The sequence below is a fragment of the Symphodus melops genome, assembly GCF_947650265.1.
Source record: "Symphodus melops genome assembly, chromosome: 12".
In the NCBI taxonomy this organism is placed as follows: Eukaryota; Metazoa; Chordata; class Actinopteri; order Labriformes; family Labridae; genus Symphodus; species Symphodus melops.
The window spans coordinates 3576852-3589441 of record NC_136702.1 but is presented as its reverse complement, the minus strand read 5'-3'; the positions used below and the strand labels follow the sequence as shown (position 1 = coordinate 3589441).

General features: G+C 42.8%; 1 protein-coding gene across 5 annotated transcripts in view; it reads right to left on the bottom strand.

The window, feature by feature from the left end:
- sema5ba (sema domain, seven thrombospondin repeats (type 1 and type 1-like), transmembrane domain (TM) and short cytoplasmic domain, (semaphorin) 5Ba) overlaps positions 1-12590 on the bottom strand; it is a 159023-nt gene that overhangs the window by 43855 nt on the left and 102578 nt on the right. For all 5 annotated transcript variants that reach the window (XM_079356814.1, XM_079356815.1, XM_079356812.1 and 2 more), the window contains 3 exons: positions 7152-7214; positions 6268-6366; positions 5960-6173 (listed from right to left, as the gene is read on the bottom strand). In XM_079356814.1, the coding sequence (XP_079212940.1) occupies positions 5960-6173; positions 6268-6366; positions 7152-7214 (376 nt within the window). The remainder of the gene's footprint in view (positions 1-5959; positions 6174-6267; positions 6367-7151; positions 7215-12590) is intronic.

Below are 12590 nucleotides of genomic sequence, written 5' to 3'. Positions count from 1 at the left end.
CATCAGCACAAAGGCTGATTGATCTTCTGCCTTTTTAAGGGTTTCATAAGTACTTTTAATATCTTAATGAGGGGTTGCCAGTTGATGAGGTCAGAAATACAGCACAGGTACATGTGTATGTGATCTCTTTGAAGGAAGGTTTAACCTGAAGCTAAAGGTTTGATTCAAATACTGAGACCGTTTTAAAGAGCTTTCACTCAATGAAGCTTCATTAGTCCATCTCAGATCCTTGTAGATTTCTTAAGATATCTATGTTCAAGGAAAGTTTATGCTATTTAAGTTGTAGTTTTAAATTCCTCCTGATGCTGTTTTAACTTCCTGTTATTTCATCACAGAGAAGTTTTTTTTGTTTTGTTTTGTGCTGCTGCTGCTGTGCGTTTCTTCTTCAGGATGAGTTCTACTTGTGAAGAGAAATGATAACACCGAGAAAATACTCCTCTGCTGCTGTCGCTTCTGCTTCCCTCCGGGACCCATTTATTGTAAGTGATAACGCACACACGCTGACGCACACACACACTGACGCACACACACACACACACACACACACACACGGTCACATAACAGCACACAAACACAAACAGAGGAATAAACCTTAATTTGCAGATGCCTGCAGACCATAAACAAAACAAAAAAAAAACCCAGCAGAGATTCTGACGTTATAAACACAGTCTCACACACACACACAGCGAGCGGAGATGACCAGTTAACAGCCATGACTGAATGTGCCTCAGGGGCTCATGAGGCTCTTAAAAGGAGAATAAGATTTGAAATGGAGCGGAGAAAGACAAAACTGCAATCCACTCGGCTACAGCAATCCCCCTGATTCTATTCTGCACCGATGTTAGAAAAACAACCTGCGCTTTGGACTTAAAGGAACTTGTGATGAAACACTTTAAGAAAAAATGTCAAACGCTAAACATTTCATTTTAAAGGGGCGACCAATGTAAAAAACATGCTAGTTATTCTGCATGTTTCTAAAGGCAGCCATCATGAAACCTGACATTTAAATGTCCCACAACACCGACTGCCACGTAGTCCATGCACGCTGCGATTCATCAGCGTGGCTGTCTATAAGAGCTGCACACTAGTGCACCTTTTCCCCGTCACACGAGTCAATGTTTCCGTTTCCACATCACGCACCGGGGGCCGTCACCAGAGTGTGCCCACAGCGCCCACTCTGCTCGGCTCCGTGACACAGCCCACTGCAAACATGCACCAGAACTAATCGTCATACACCAGACAGGACGTCAGACAAGGGAAGGCACAGAGCATCCAATTTCAAAATAAAAGACAATGAACATACTCCCGATGGTATGTTCCATCAATTTATCAACAAAAGTAATGTGTCTGTTTTCAGTCGCTCTCAGTGTCTTGTTGATCTTTTTATGTCTCCTGGTTGTCGTTTTTAACTCTTTTTGTAACTTTCTTGTTCCTCATGTGTGTTTGTTTGAGATCTTTGTGGTAGTTTTTTTTGTCTTTTGTGTCTCTATTTATTTTTTGTTTAGATTTTTAGCTCTTATTATGGGCACTTTTTTAAAAATCTACAGCTGAAGAGAGACAGGAAGTATTGGGAGGAGAGAGTATGTGGATCCCTTTTTTGTTTTCTACACCTGGATGTTCATTCGTCTCTTGTTCGCTTCATTTGTTGTCTTTTATTTTGGCTGTTTTGTGAATATTTGTAGTTTTTAAAAAAAATTCTCTTTAATCATTTAATCGGCTTGATATATAAGAGCTTTGAATCTTAAAATAATGGTCAATGGTTTGCTCTTTAATGAAGTGGTGTTCTCATGAGTGCATCCTCGATCCGGGTTTATAATCAAAGGTTTAACAAGCTCAAATCTGAAGACAGAAAACAGAACAAACAGCAGATGAATTAGTCTAATTGTTACATCATTATTATAGTAATTAGGTAGGACACCCAAAGGTAATATTAATGTGTGCGACTGGCTGTTTGCTGTATCGTACAGTATGTCCCTAATCAGAAGGTTAATTGTTGCTAATTGGCACGCAGCAGAACAAACAAGCAGGGTCAGGCCTGTCGGGTCACTGTCAAGACTGAAGAGACGACAATCATGGAGCATTTCGGAGCCATTTCAAGGAGCTAATTGTGTTATTACATGAAACAGTTCTGTATTCAAATGGTTATGCGTGTGTGTCCAGCATGCCTGAGCTGTTCTCTAGACTCTCTCCAGAGTCTCTCTGTGTTTGCGTACATGTGTTTATGCATACTGTATGAGTGTCAGGCAGAGGGCAGGTGGAGCTGACACATTTGTGCATAAAATTACTGGAGCAGCGTGGGTGTAAAAATGTGACGAATAGAGTTTTTTTTTTTTTTCTTCTTCTTCTTCTTTTTTTTCCCAGCATCCCGCTGAGTGGTAAACAGATTGTTCGTGCTGGCAGGGTGGTCGGGAGCTGGAAGAGTGAGGCTGCCATCGCTAACATCACATGATGCTTCAGATCAAACACACGAGCAAGGCTAGTTCATATTTACACAAACAGAGTCTGCAGGAATGTACAAACGATCTATTAAGGATGGAGGATGGGTTGGGCTCTGTGGCTTGCTTTTTATCAACGACTCTTTTGTACGTTTAGTCTCATTTATTTCCTAAAAGGTGTCCTTAAAAAGGGTTTAGGGTGTCAATGCGCAGGTTGGCAGCATTTCTATCTGCTGGACGAGAGTGGGACACTTGAGCCTCGTCAAATACTCAAAAAAAGAACGAGAGAATTGGCAGATCTGAAGGGATTACTGTAATTTTGGGGATGTTTGTTTCTTCTTTGCAAGCACCATCTGTTGCATGTCTGTCTGCTGTTTGAGGAGATTTGAGTCTTTTCAATCGAGAGCCTGAGGAAAGATGAGTGTGAAGCCCCCAGAGGCTGATTTGCTATTTGCGATCGTGGGTTATTGAAATAAAATCTAATCGTCATCAGTGTCTGCTCTTTTACCGTGCAGTGCACAGAGATAACGAAACACACTCTGGAGTCAAAGGTTGGACCTGAACCCGGGCCGCCCACTCTGAGGACCACAGCACCTGCACATGGGGAACCCAAGCCACCATGTCATCAATGCACCCTCCCTCTTTTTTTATTTGCACTTAGCTCTACCTGTAGACATTGACTTTTTGTTGTCTCTCAATTCGCACTCAAATCTCACAATTCAAGAGGTTACTTCAACACAGAGAAGCCCTGAACATTAGATGCCCCCCCCCCCCTTTAAGCAGGTACTTCAGGAGGCCAAACATGACCTCAGAAACATAATTTTTCTAATTCTCATCAGACACACTTCAAACAAGGAGAAGACCCTTTACAACTGAGAGCGACACGCCTCAGAAAAAAAAGGCTCCATAAAAGATTGAGATGAAACTCTGAGACAGGTCGATACATCAACTGTTTGTGTGTGTTTTTATAAAGGGAATAGGAATTGGCTACTTTAACTCAATTCTTCTGACTTGTAAAGAATAAATCCACTTTCTATGTAAGCAGCGAGGAGGATGAGAGCGAATAGATACTGTAGATAAATATGTTGTTATTTATGAAGTCTTTGTGGGAGTGAGCGAAGCACAGAGAAATTGTTTAGATTGTTTCACAGGCGAAATGTACAGCTCCATGTGTCATTCAGACACATGATGGTACACAGTTGCCCGGCGCCTGGCAGGCCACCAATCCAATAAGACAACAGATTGATTAGATCCAGACCCCCCCCCCCCCACTTCTCCTGAACCGGAGAGGCTTAGAGTTGGAAATGAGAAATTCATTCACACTCTGAATCCACTGGGCACAAAACTCTATAACTCTCACAGACGCTACAGAGCAGCGCAGGCTTTGTCTGTGATGGCATGGATATGTGTGTGTGTGTGTGTGTGTGTGTGTTTGCAGCAACATGTGTGTGTGACTGTGTGTGCAGCCGGCTGTGATTATGCTGATGAGGACCCTCTCTGCTCTGCTACTCATCTTTCTCCCTCCTGCACTCCCTCGTCTTGGTGCGTGTTGCTTTTACACTCCTAACTTTGACACACAGTGAAGCATGTGCAGCATGCATACAGTCTAAGTACATGTATACTGTATATAGACACACACAAACACACACACACACACACACACAGATAAGCAACCTGCGTTGTGTGATGCATGCTGTGTGTGGTAATTTCACCCTCTCCTGCCGTGAGGAATAATTACATCGCTCACTGACTCCTCAGTCTATCTGCTCTGCTTTCCTCTCATCCTCATCTTCCTCATCCCTTCACACACACACACGCACACACACACACACACACACACACACACACGCACACACACACTCCCACCGTCCACTCTCCAGTACTCCTTCAAGTTGAGCTTCCTACCTCAACATTCCAGTCTGTCTTTTCCACAGTCCAAGTTTATCACAACATATCTTAGTTGTATTATAGCGGACCTGTCAAAGCTGAATATGAGAGATGCACAACATTCAATTGTTGCAGGCATACATTTTTCAAACTCCTTTTGTTGGCATGTCAACACCAAAACATGCATAACTCTCCATTTAGTCGTCACTGCACAACAAGGCAAATTAATGTTTAATAAAAGTTCAATGAACGTCTGGAGGGAGAACGCAAGGTCCAATGAAGTTTATAAAGTTGGTCTTCATACTTCATGTGAGGCTGCAGATTCTTGACCTCTGCCTTTTCAATTCTCAAGAAACGTTGTTTCTCTTACTTTGTCCACGTATGTCATACGTGTAGGCAGAGAAAGTAATGAATGTGATGAAATAGCCTGAACAACCATCGTTTCAAAGAACCAGATGATTCTCAAGGAATTTGACCTTCATTCGTACAGATAAGAGATTTACGCCCATCCAGGTCCTAAAGTGCTTTGTCAGTCCGCTAACATCGTCCATGCTGCAGACAATGAATCTGACTTTTACTTCACGTAGAATAGATATTGAAAAATAACTCCTCCCCCTGTGCCTACCTTTTTACTTTCATGAATCCATAAATCCGAGCCTTTCTGCATATCAAAAGCAGTTACAAGACCGCGGAGAGTCCATCTACATTTCTGCTGGAGTCAGGATGTGTGTGAATACGTTTCTGCTGTGTGTGTGTGTGTGTGTGTGTGTGTGTGAGTGCTCAGAGGAAAAGACCCGGTGTCAGCAGCACAGTGATTATTGACACCGACACCATCAGGATTGACAGCATTTCACGTCCTCCGCCATTCTATAAATCCCATCAATTCCTATGCCTGACCTGTACCGTGTGTACCACACACAACTCCAAATCCAAACAGTCTTTGTAATCCTTTTGAAAACACTCCTGTCAGATTGATCTAACTTGGCGGGAACAGAAGAGGCGATTGTGTTGGAAGCGAAAGTGCACACTTCGCCCATCTGCTGCTCCGGGCGGGCTCAGGAAAATGTTTAAAAGAAACAGAGATTGTTTGACACAAGAATTTAGCCCACTATTTAACCTTGAGCGGATTATTTGGGGATCCAGTGAGAGTTATGGCCCGATCAGATTACTAATCCTGTTATATTAGATTTCTCACGCCTACGATGAAACAGTGACCCTGTGAAACACTCAACAAAGCTACATCTCAAACCAAGGAAACTATGCATCCCTTTGTTTTTCTGCAAACATCACTTAACGTTGTGCTTTAAATCTCGTCTGGACCGATTTAGTAATAATTTATCACAGAGAATTAATGTTTCTAAAGAGCTGGTTTGATCTTAAGATGGTGGAAGATTTGCCTCTATTCTCAAATATCAAGCAGATTAAACACTTTAACTTGGACTCTGGGGACTCATAAGTGCTGTTTGCCAATTAATTGAAAAATAATCTTCCTTAATGGGTAAAGATATTTTACATTTTAAATTAGTGGAGTATTCAAGAAGGCTCAGCTGCGTTGGTCAGAGCCCTCCTTTGTCATCAGAAACCTGGGTGTGAGCTCATCAGTGTGTCATGGTGAAGATCCAGCTGGCGTACTGTACCATTGAGCCATTTGGAGTTGTACTGCGCCGTCCGTAGAGGGGGCATCCCGCCCATGCTGCGGTAAATGACAGGGTCACGGCCGGAGAAGTCGATGACGGTGGCAGCGTAGAGCTCGCCGCTCTCCGTCACAACCGCTGTGGAGTTGTGACGAGGGTCGTATGGGCAGCGTGCCACACCGTTCACCCGCTCCATCGTGCGGCTCATGTTTCCCACCTGCAGGGATGATAGAGGGAAGGAGTTATCGTTGTTTGTTTTTGGGTTTTTTTGCTAGATTATTTTAAAATTGCAAACACATGGTTTTCTGTACCTCTCGGGTTGTACAAAGTGGTTGGAAAGCGTTGGTGCCACAAGTCATGACCTCAGTCTTGTTCACCAGCAGAACTCTAATGTAGTTCTGACATTCAATCTGCAGAGAACAAAAAAAACCCTTAAAGTTACAGTAGAGCAGAGTACAGCTGATGATGAAGGCAAATATATATTTTGACTTAAAACCAAAAAGTTCTCGAGTATCAAACTGGCCAGGAACCAGAAAGCAGAGCAAATAAATGTCTGCTGCTGTTGCTCTTGTTAAGTCCATCGTTCAAAAATACGTATATTTTAAGAAACTCAATACAGACGTATTTGTGACTATACTGTAGACGGAGACTCCTTAATAAATCAAACATTTCTTTGAGTAAAAAAAGAAAAGAGTCAAATCTTTTCTTACACAAGATGGGAGGTAGATTTATTGCTAACGGGACATTTTAAGCTATTATCTGTTTTTGTTGTAAATGGTGACGCTTTGTGTTGAACTGAGGTAATTTCAGTGACACGTTTCAAAGGGGATTGATTTTCTTATTAGGTTTCAACCTTTTTTCTGTAAGTTTTGTGGAAGATACAAAAACGATGCCGCAGTCATTTTTGTGCGACAGCTGATAACAGTGTTGGTTATACTTGAAAGGAAGTCCTTCTGTGAGTCTGACTCGCTTGTCCTACTCTCTTTTTTTTGTATATATTTTCCTCTTCGCCCCTTTGCTCTCTTTCTCCACTTCAGGAAAAACAACATGATTGAAGTGTCTGAAATAGCCGTCCTGTGCAGAGCCCTCCCATGAGGACCTTCGCCACAACAGCCCGAACATATCAAGATGGCCTCTCTGCGAGCGAGGTAGCACCCACATGAAGTGTTGTAATTGGGGGCGGGATCGGGGTTACCTCTGTTTTGCCTTTGCTCTGACAGGACCTCCTGGTTTCCTCGTCCGGTGCCCATTCTGTCGCCTAGGAAACAAAAACAAGAAGAAGGAGAGAAGAAAAAAAAAAACAGGGATGAAAAAGAGGCCGAAAAAGCAGTCAGCTGAGTCCTTCAGACGCTACAAAACAGTTACGCAACGACTGACTGTTGCTAATACTGTAGGCATGCACAAGAAAGATGCATGAAAAAGACTTTAACCTCATTGCTGTTTGTTTATTGTGTAAACATGGCGACCGGCTCGCCAGCCAAGAGCTCATTCGTGGGTGACGGGCGAGGTACCCGACAAGGCAGCTGAAGGGCTGAGGACGGCATTAGCATGTAAATGGCTTTCTCTCCAACTTCTACTTCTTTCTCTCTCTCTCTCTCTCTCTCTCTATCTCAAAAGTTTGCAGCACTCACCCCCACCCCCTCTTTTCACTCCCACTAGCCAATTATATTCCTGTTGATGGTTGTGTCTGGGGCTTAATTATGGATGCAGGCAGCAGCACTGCACGACTGCACTGCAAACACACTCATGCATTCGCATTCACACACGCTGTTTGGCCACCAGAGCAGCACTGGCTCCTGTTGAGAGCTTTGAGAGATGTCCCCTCTCCTGGCATGAGCTGTTCTTGCACAGGGTGCCAGAGGACCCCCTGTTGTGTGTCACTGGCCTCATTTTACTCATCCTCCTCCATCTCCTCCCCTGCTCTCTGATGTCACTGCCCGAGTAGGAGGGTTGCCTAAACATCTAAAAAAAGAAAAGTAAAAAAAGTCTGCCTTTATGCAACATCAATCCACCTGATTCTCTACCTTTTTGTTGTACGGTCTTCTTTTCTCTCTTTGAAGGGTTTGTTGTGAAGCACCAGGACTGATCGGCCAGTGGGACAAAGTTGTGACTGAACGTTTAGAGGAACCCAAAAACTGAGGCCAAAAATAAACTGGGTCAGTAGTCCATGAAACAAATGGAAGACTTAGGAGAGCAGTAAAGTTCAGGCCCAAATGCCAAAGCTGCTTCAAAATGTTGCTCGTCTTATCGTATACACCTTTATTTACCTTCATTTTTAAGCAGTGAATTTGTCCTGTAGCTTTATCCCTTGGTGCCTTTTCTACATCCTCGTTTTGCTTTAATTAAAGCTCAGCAGAAGTGACTAAACACTGTATAGCCCCAAGACGCAGCACTGGGAAAATATGGTGTTCAGTTAATCACAATTTTTTTTCTTAAGTTCCTCGGTGCAGAGAATATATAGCTCTTTAGGAATTTTTTTTTACTGAAAATAAAAGAGAATAAGCGCATTTAATGAGAACTTTAAAAAAACTGCCGAAACCTTTCAGGGGGACAAAATGTTGAGTTTAAATTTACAGAGTGCTCGGCTCAGTGATTGTGCTGGAAGGAGTGGAAGTTTATGATTTTGGATGATTAGCTCCTGCATAAATTCTAAGCTAATGGCTGAAAGCACCAGACTGAGCAGTTCTAGTGACATCCTAATGAGTCTGCAAACATCTGCACATTGTCCTGGGATTCCTTTTATTGCCTCTACGCTAAGCTGAAATTCATAGACATTCATGAGTGTGTGATTGTTTTTTGATTGTCAACGCTGGCAAAAAATGGTTTGTGCAGCCAAAACACATTGGAGGAAAGCCGCATTTTTGATTCCATGTTTGATTGTTTGAGACGAGTTAAGGCTCTCCTAATCACTCTCCAAACACTCCCTGCCAAGCTCACAATGACAGACGGACTAACTTAGTAACTAGTTGATGAAGAAAGTGGAACGAATTGTTAATCATCTTTTTTTTTAATTGACAGATTCAGGTGACCAACCAGAGCTAAGACAAAAGGAGATTTACATTTGAGGACAGACTAAAGTTTCCAAATCAGCTGTAAATGTCACCTTAAATCTCCCATGAGAAGTTTTTACTGGTTATGAATCCCACTGAAATTACGATAAACTGAGTGGTACATTTAAGTTGAAAAATTAAAAACAGGAGAACGATGTGTGCATGCAGGAAAAAAATAAACAAAGGGCTCCTGCTTTGTTCACGACGGTCGCTAACATCAATAAAAAGTAAATGTTTCTCATATGAGTGTCAAACAGCTTTATAAGCAGATTTTTATTCAGGACTGGGTCATTCACACACTTTTCTCGCTTGCACAACTATAAGGAAATGCTTTGCTATAGTGGCTAAGACCAACTTAGAATGATAACCCAGCGTATATTTGTTACTAAATCAGTCTCAAACGTTGCGAGTAACGAGTGTTCAAGTCTATCGCTCACGAGAAGGGATAGGGTGTCAGACTTCAGTATTTTCAAAGTATTTGCAAATGGGCCACCAGTAGCCTCGTCGCTAGTAGGAGCGCCACATGAACAGAGGCTGGTCTGGGTTTGAATCTGACCTGCGGCTCCTTTCTCACTCTCTCTCTCTTCCCAGTTTCTGACTCTAGCCACTGTCCTGTCTCGAAATAAAAGCATAAAAAGCAAAATAAATAAAAGCAGTTGCACTGTTTTTTAAGAGTTAGACGTTTCATAAATTTTTCAGGTAAAAATATTTATAAGAAGGACTTTCAGTAAGCTAGACTGGTCCAAGTATAGAAAATGTAATTGTAGCATACAGATGGTTGAGAGCCCCAAAAATGAGGACAAATTCATCAGTGATATAAAGCTATGTTTAGCATCTGCTGCCTGTTGAGCGGCTGTAAATGGACTCTGGTTCATATTGATAGTTACAGCTCATCTCCCCATCTCCCACAGCAGCTCCCTTCAATTAACCTGCCTCGGTCTGCACCGGGGAGAGAGACGGCAGCAGGGGACAGTTATATAAAGAAAACTGTGATTAAAATGAAACTTCAGCTCCAGACACCGAAAACAGGACACGGACACATTTGAAATAGTAGAAGTAGCTAATGTGTTCTGCAGGAGTCAAGCTGTTGGTGCAGAATTGACACAGCCAACAAAAACTTTAAATCCACTTCCCATGAGCATCGCGAGCAGCGTGGCACCTGCCAATCAAAGAGCAGCCCCGCCCCCTCACGGGCAGTCCATCACTCTGCCTGCTGAAATGAAAACACTGCTCCTCCACAGCCCCCGCCTGTCAGCCCCTGACAGCCCGGGGTACTGATGGGATGACGTCATTGTAAACACACACACGTACACACACTGCGTGATGGATGCCTTTGCGATGAATCATGGCTACGGGTATTACCATCTTTTCGGCAGGGCCCCATCTCCAAGGATCCCCAACGGCTTAACCTGCTGACCTTCACCAGAAAGTGCCCAATATCCCCCTCTCCCCCCGCCCCCCACTCAACCTCCTCTCTGTCCATCTCTTCTTCTTCACACTCTCTGGAACAAAGCCACACACACACACACACACACACACACACAACCAGCCTGCGAGAATACCAATCCTGCCTTTAGCATCCTCTCCCACAAAATACCTTTGCTCTGTACTCTGAATCCTGAGTGGTTCTTCTGCCATCATCTCGGTGAATTAGAGCTGTATAATGAGTCCGAAGGATTTAGTGTGTAACTTTCACTCAAATATTTCTCTTTACGACAATTCAGGAAAAATGTCTACCCATGCAATGAATTTGTCTTTGTGTTTTTGATGCAATAGAAATAGTGGAAAAGCCAAAAAGTAAGAGAATGGTTGTTCTAAAACACTCAACAACCAGAAACTAGGATATATAACGGAGATGCTTTTGAAAAACCGAGAGAGGTTAGAACGCAGAACGGCTTCAGGGCCGATGCAGAGCTGGCTAAACACTGAAGCTTCAGTGTCTGCAACATGGCAGCCTGCATGCGCAAGGAAGGTGGAGAATGATCAGTGCAAAGATCAATCTTTAGTTAAGAATGAAATGAGAGACAATATTTTGGTAAAAAGAGGAGATGTACAAAAATCAACCATATTTTCAAACATTGAAAGTTACTGATGAGTTGGGTTTTTTTGGCCGCGTAATTATTCATGTTTCGTTGAAAAGCAGCAGCTCCACAAAGTTCTTGTTTCGGTCTCAACTTGGGTTTATGGAAAGTTTGATAAACCCAATAAAACATACTTTCTTTTCAACACATTGTTGTCAGGAATACTCTGCTTTTGACACACTACTACCAATAATAAATGTGATAGAGACGAGGACATTTTGAGAGAGACAGTTAGTTTGCACTATATCTCTGGAGATCCAGTCAATGAACAAAGATTAGATTTAATAGATGAAAACTAAATGTAAAATGTAAGAAACAAGAAGACAAACATGTTAATTATATTACTGTCTCTGATGCACGAAACACCAGACAATTAAACAGTCGTCTGCCTCTCTGGGCAACAAATTACAGCCATTTTTCCTGCTTGAATAAGCCCCAGGCCACAGAGCCTGTTTATTATTTGCTTTTATTCTCAGATTCATGTGAGAGTTCATTTCCATCTATTAGAAAGGCTAGCTACAATGCACTCCCCCTGCCATCAATTACCCGTCCAAACCGCAGCTTGACATCCCATTTCTCCCAATTTTGCCCCTCCTTAGACACAATAAGAAAATCTTGCCCTGAGGCATCTCAGGGGGGGAGGGGAGAAAGAGGAAAACATGATTTTTTTATGGGCAAATAAAACAGCAAAAAATACAATTAGCAGCAGGAAAGAGAATTCATCACTTTTACTACACAGAGATGTCGGCAGTGCTCGAAAATGAATTCTATTTTTACTAGGAGCAGAGAGAAAAAAGCGAGAGCTGGCGAGCGGGACACACTAATGAAGTAAAGAGAGTTTGCGAGCAGTGGTGGCTGCAAATGTGGTCGTTCCTGAAATGTGGCGCTGTGTTGATAAGGCCGCCTCTCGTCGGCACACTGCTAACATCATGTGTGACAACTAATTATAACTCATGAATATTGTAAATAAGTGTGTCAGGGGAGTAATGGTTGTTTGAGTAAGAGCTGTCTGCCACTTGTAACTACCTTAATGGATTTGTTCGGCGATGCAAGTGGAAGGGGACCTGAACATTGTGAGCTGGTCAGCAAAGTAGTAAATGTAAGAAATATGAAACAGCTTCTTCAACGCACTTAAAAGAATAAGAATCTGGGGATGCTGGTAGCCTAGCGGAAAGTGTGTGTGCCCCATGTGCAGAAGCAGGCAGCCCCTATCTCTCTCTCCCCCCAGGTTCCCACTCTATCCACTGGCTTCAGAAACAATCCTGTTAGTCATGCCTTAACATGTTTTTTAATCAACACTATGTCTTTAAGCGCTCTTATGAACGTCATCTCAGGAGAGTCTGACAACTTTACTGTCTGCTCCGGTCAACGTGTCCTCACCACAAAGCCCCTGATACGTACGCACTGTTGATGCTTTCTGTGTTTTCATTCACACAGCTCCCGACTTAAATCATGCACTATTTTAAGCAACGACCCACTCCTAACACGTTGAACGCAACACAC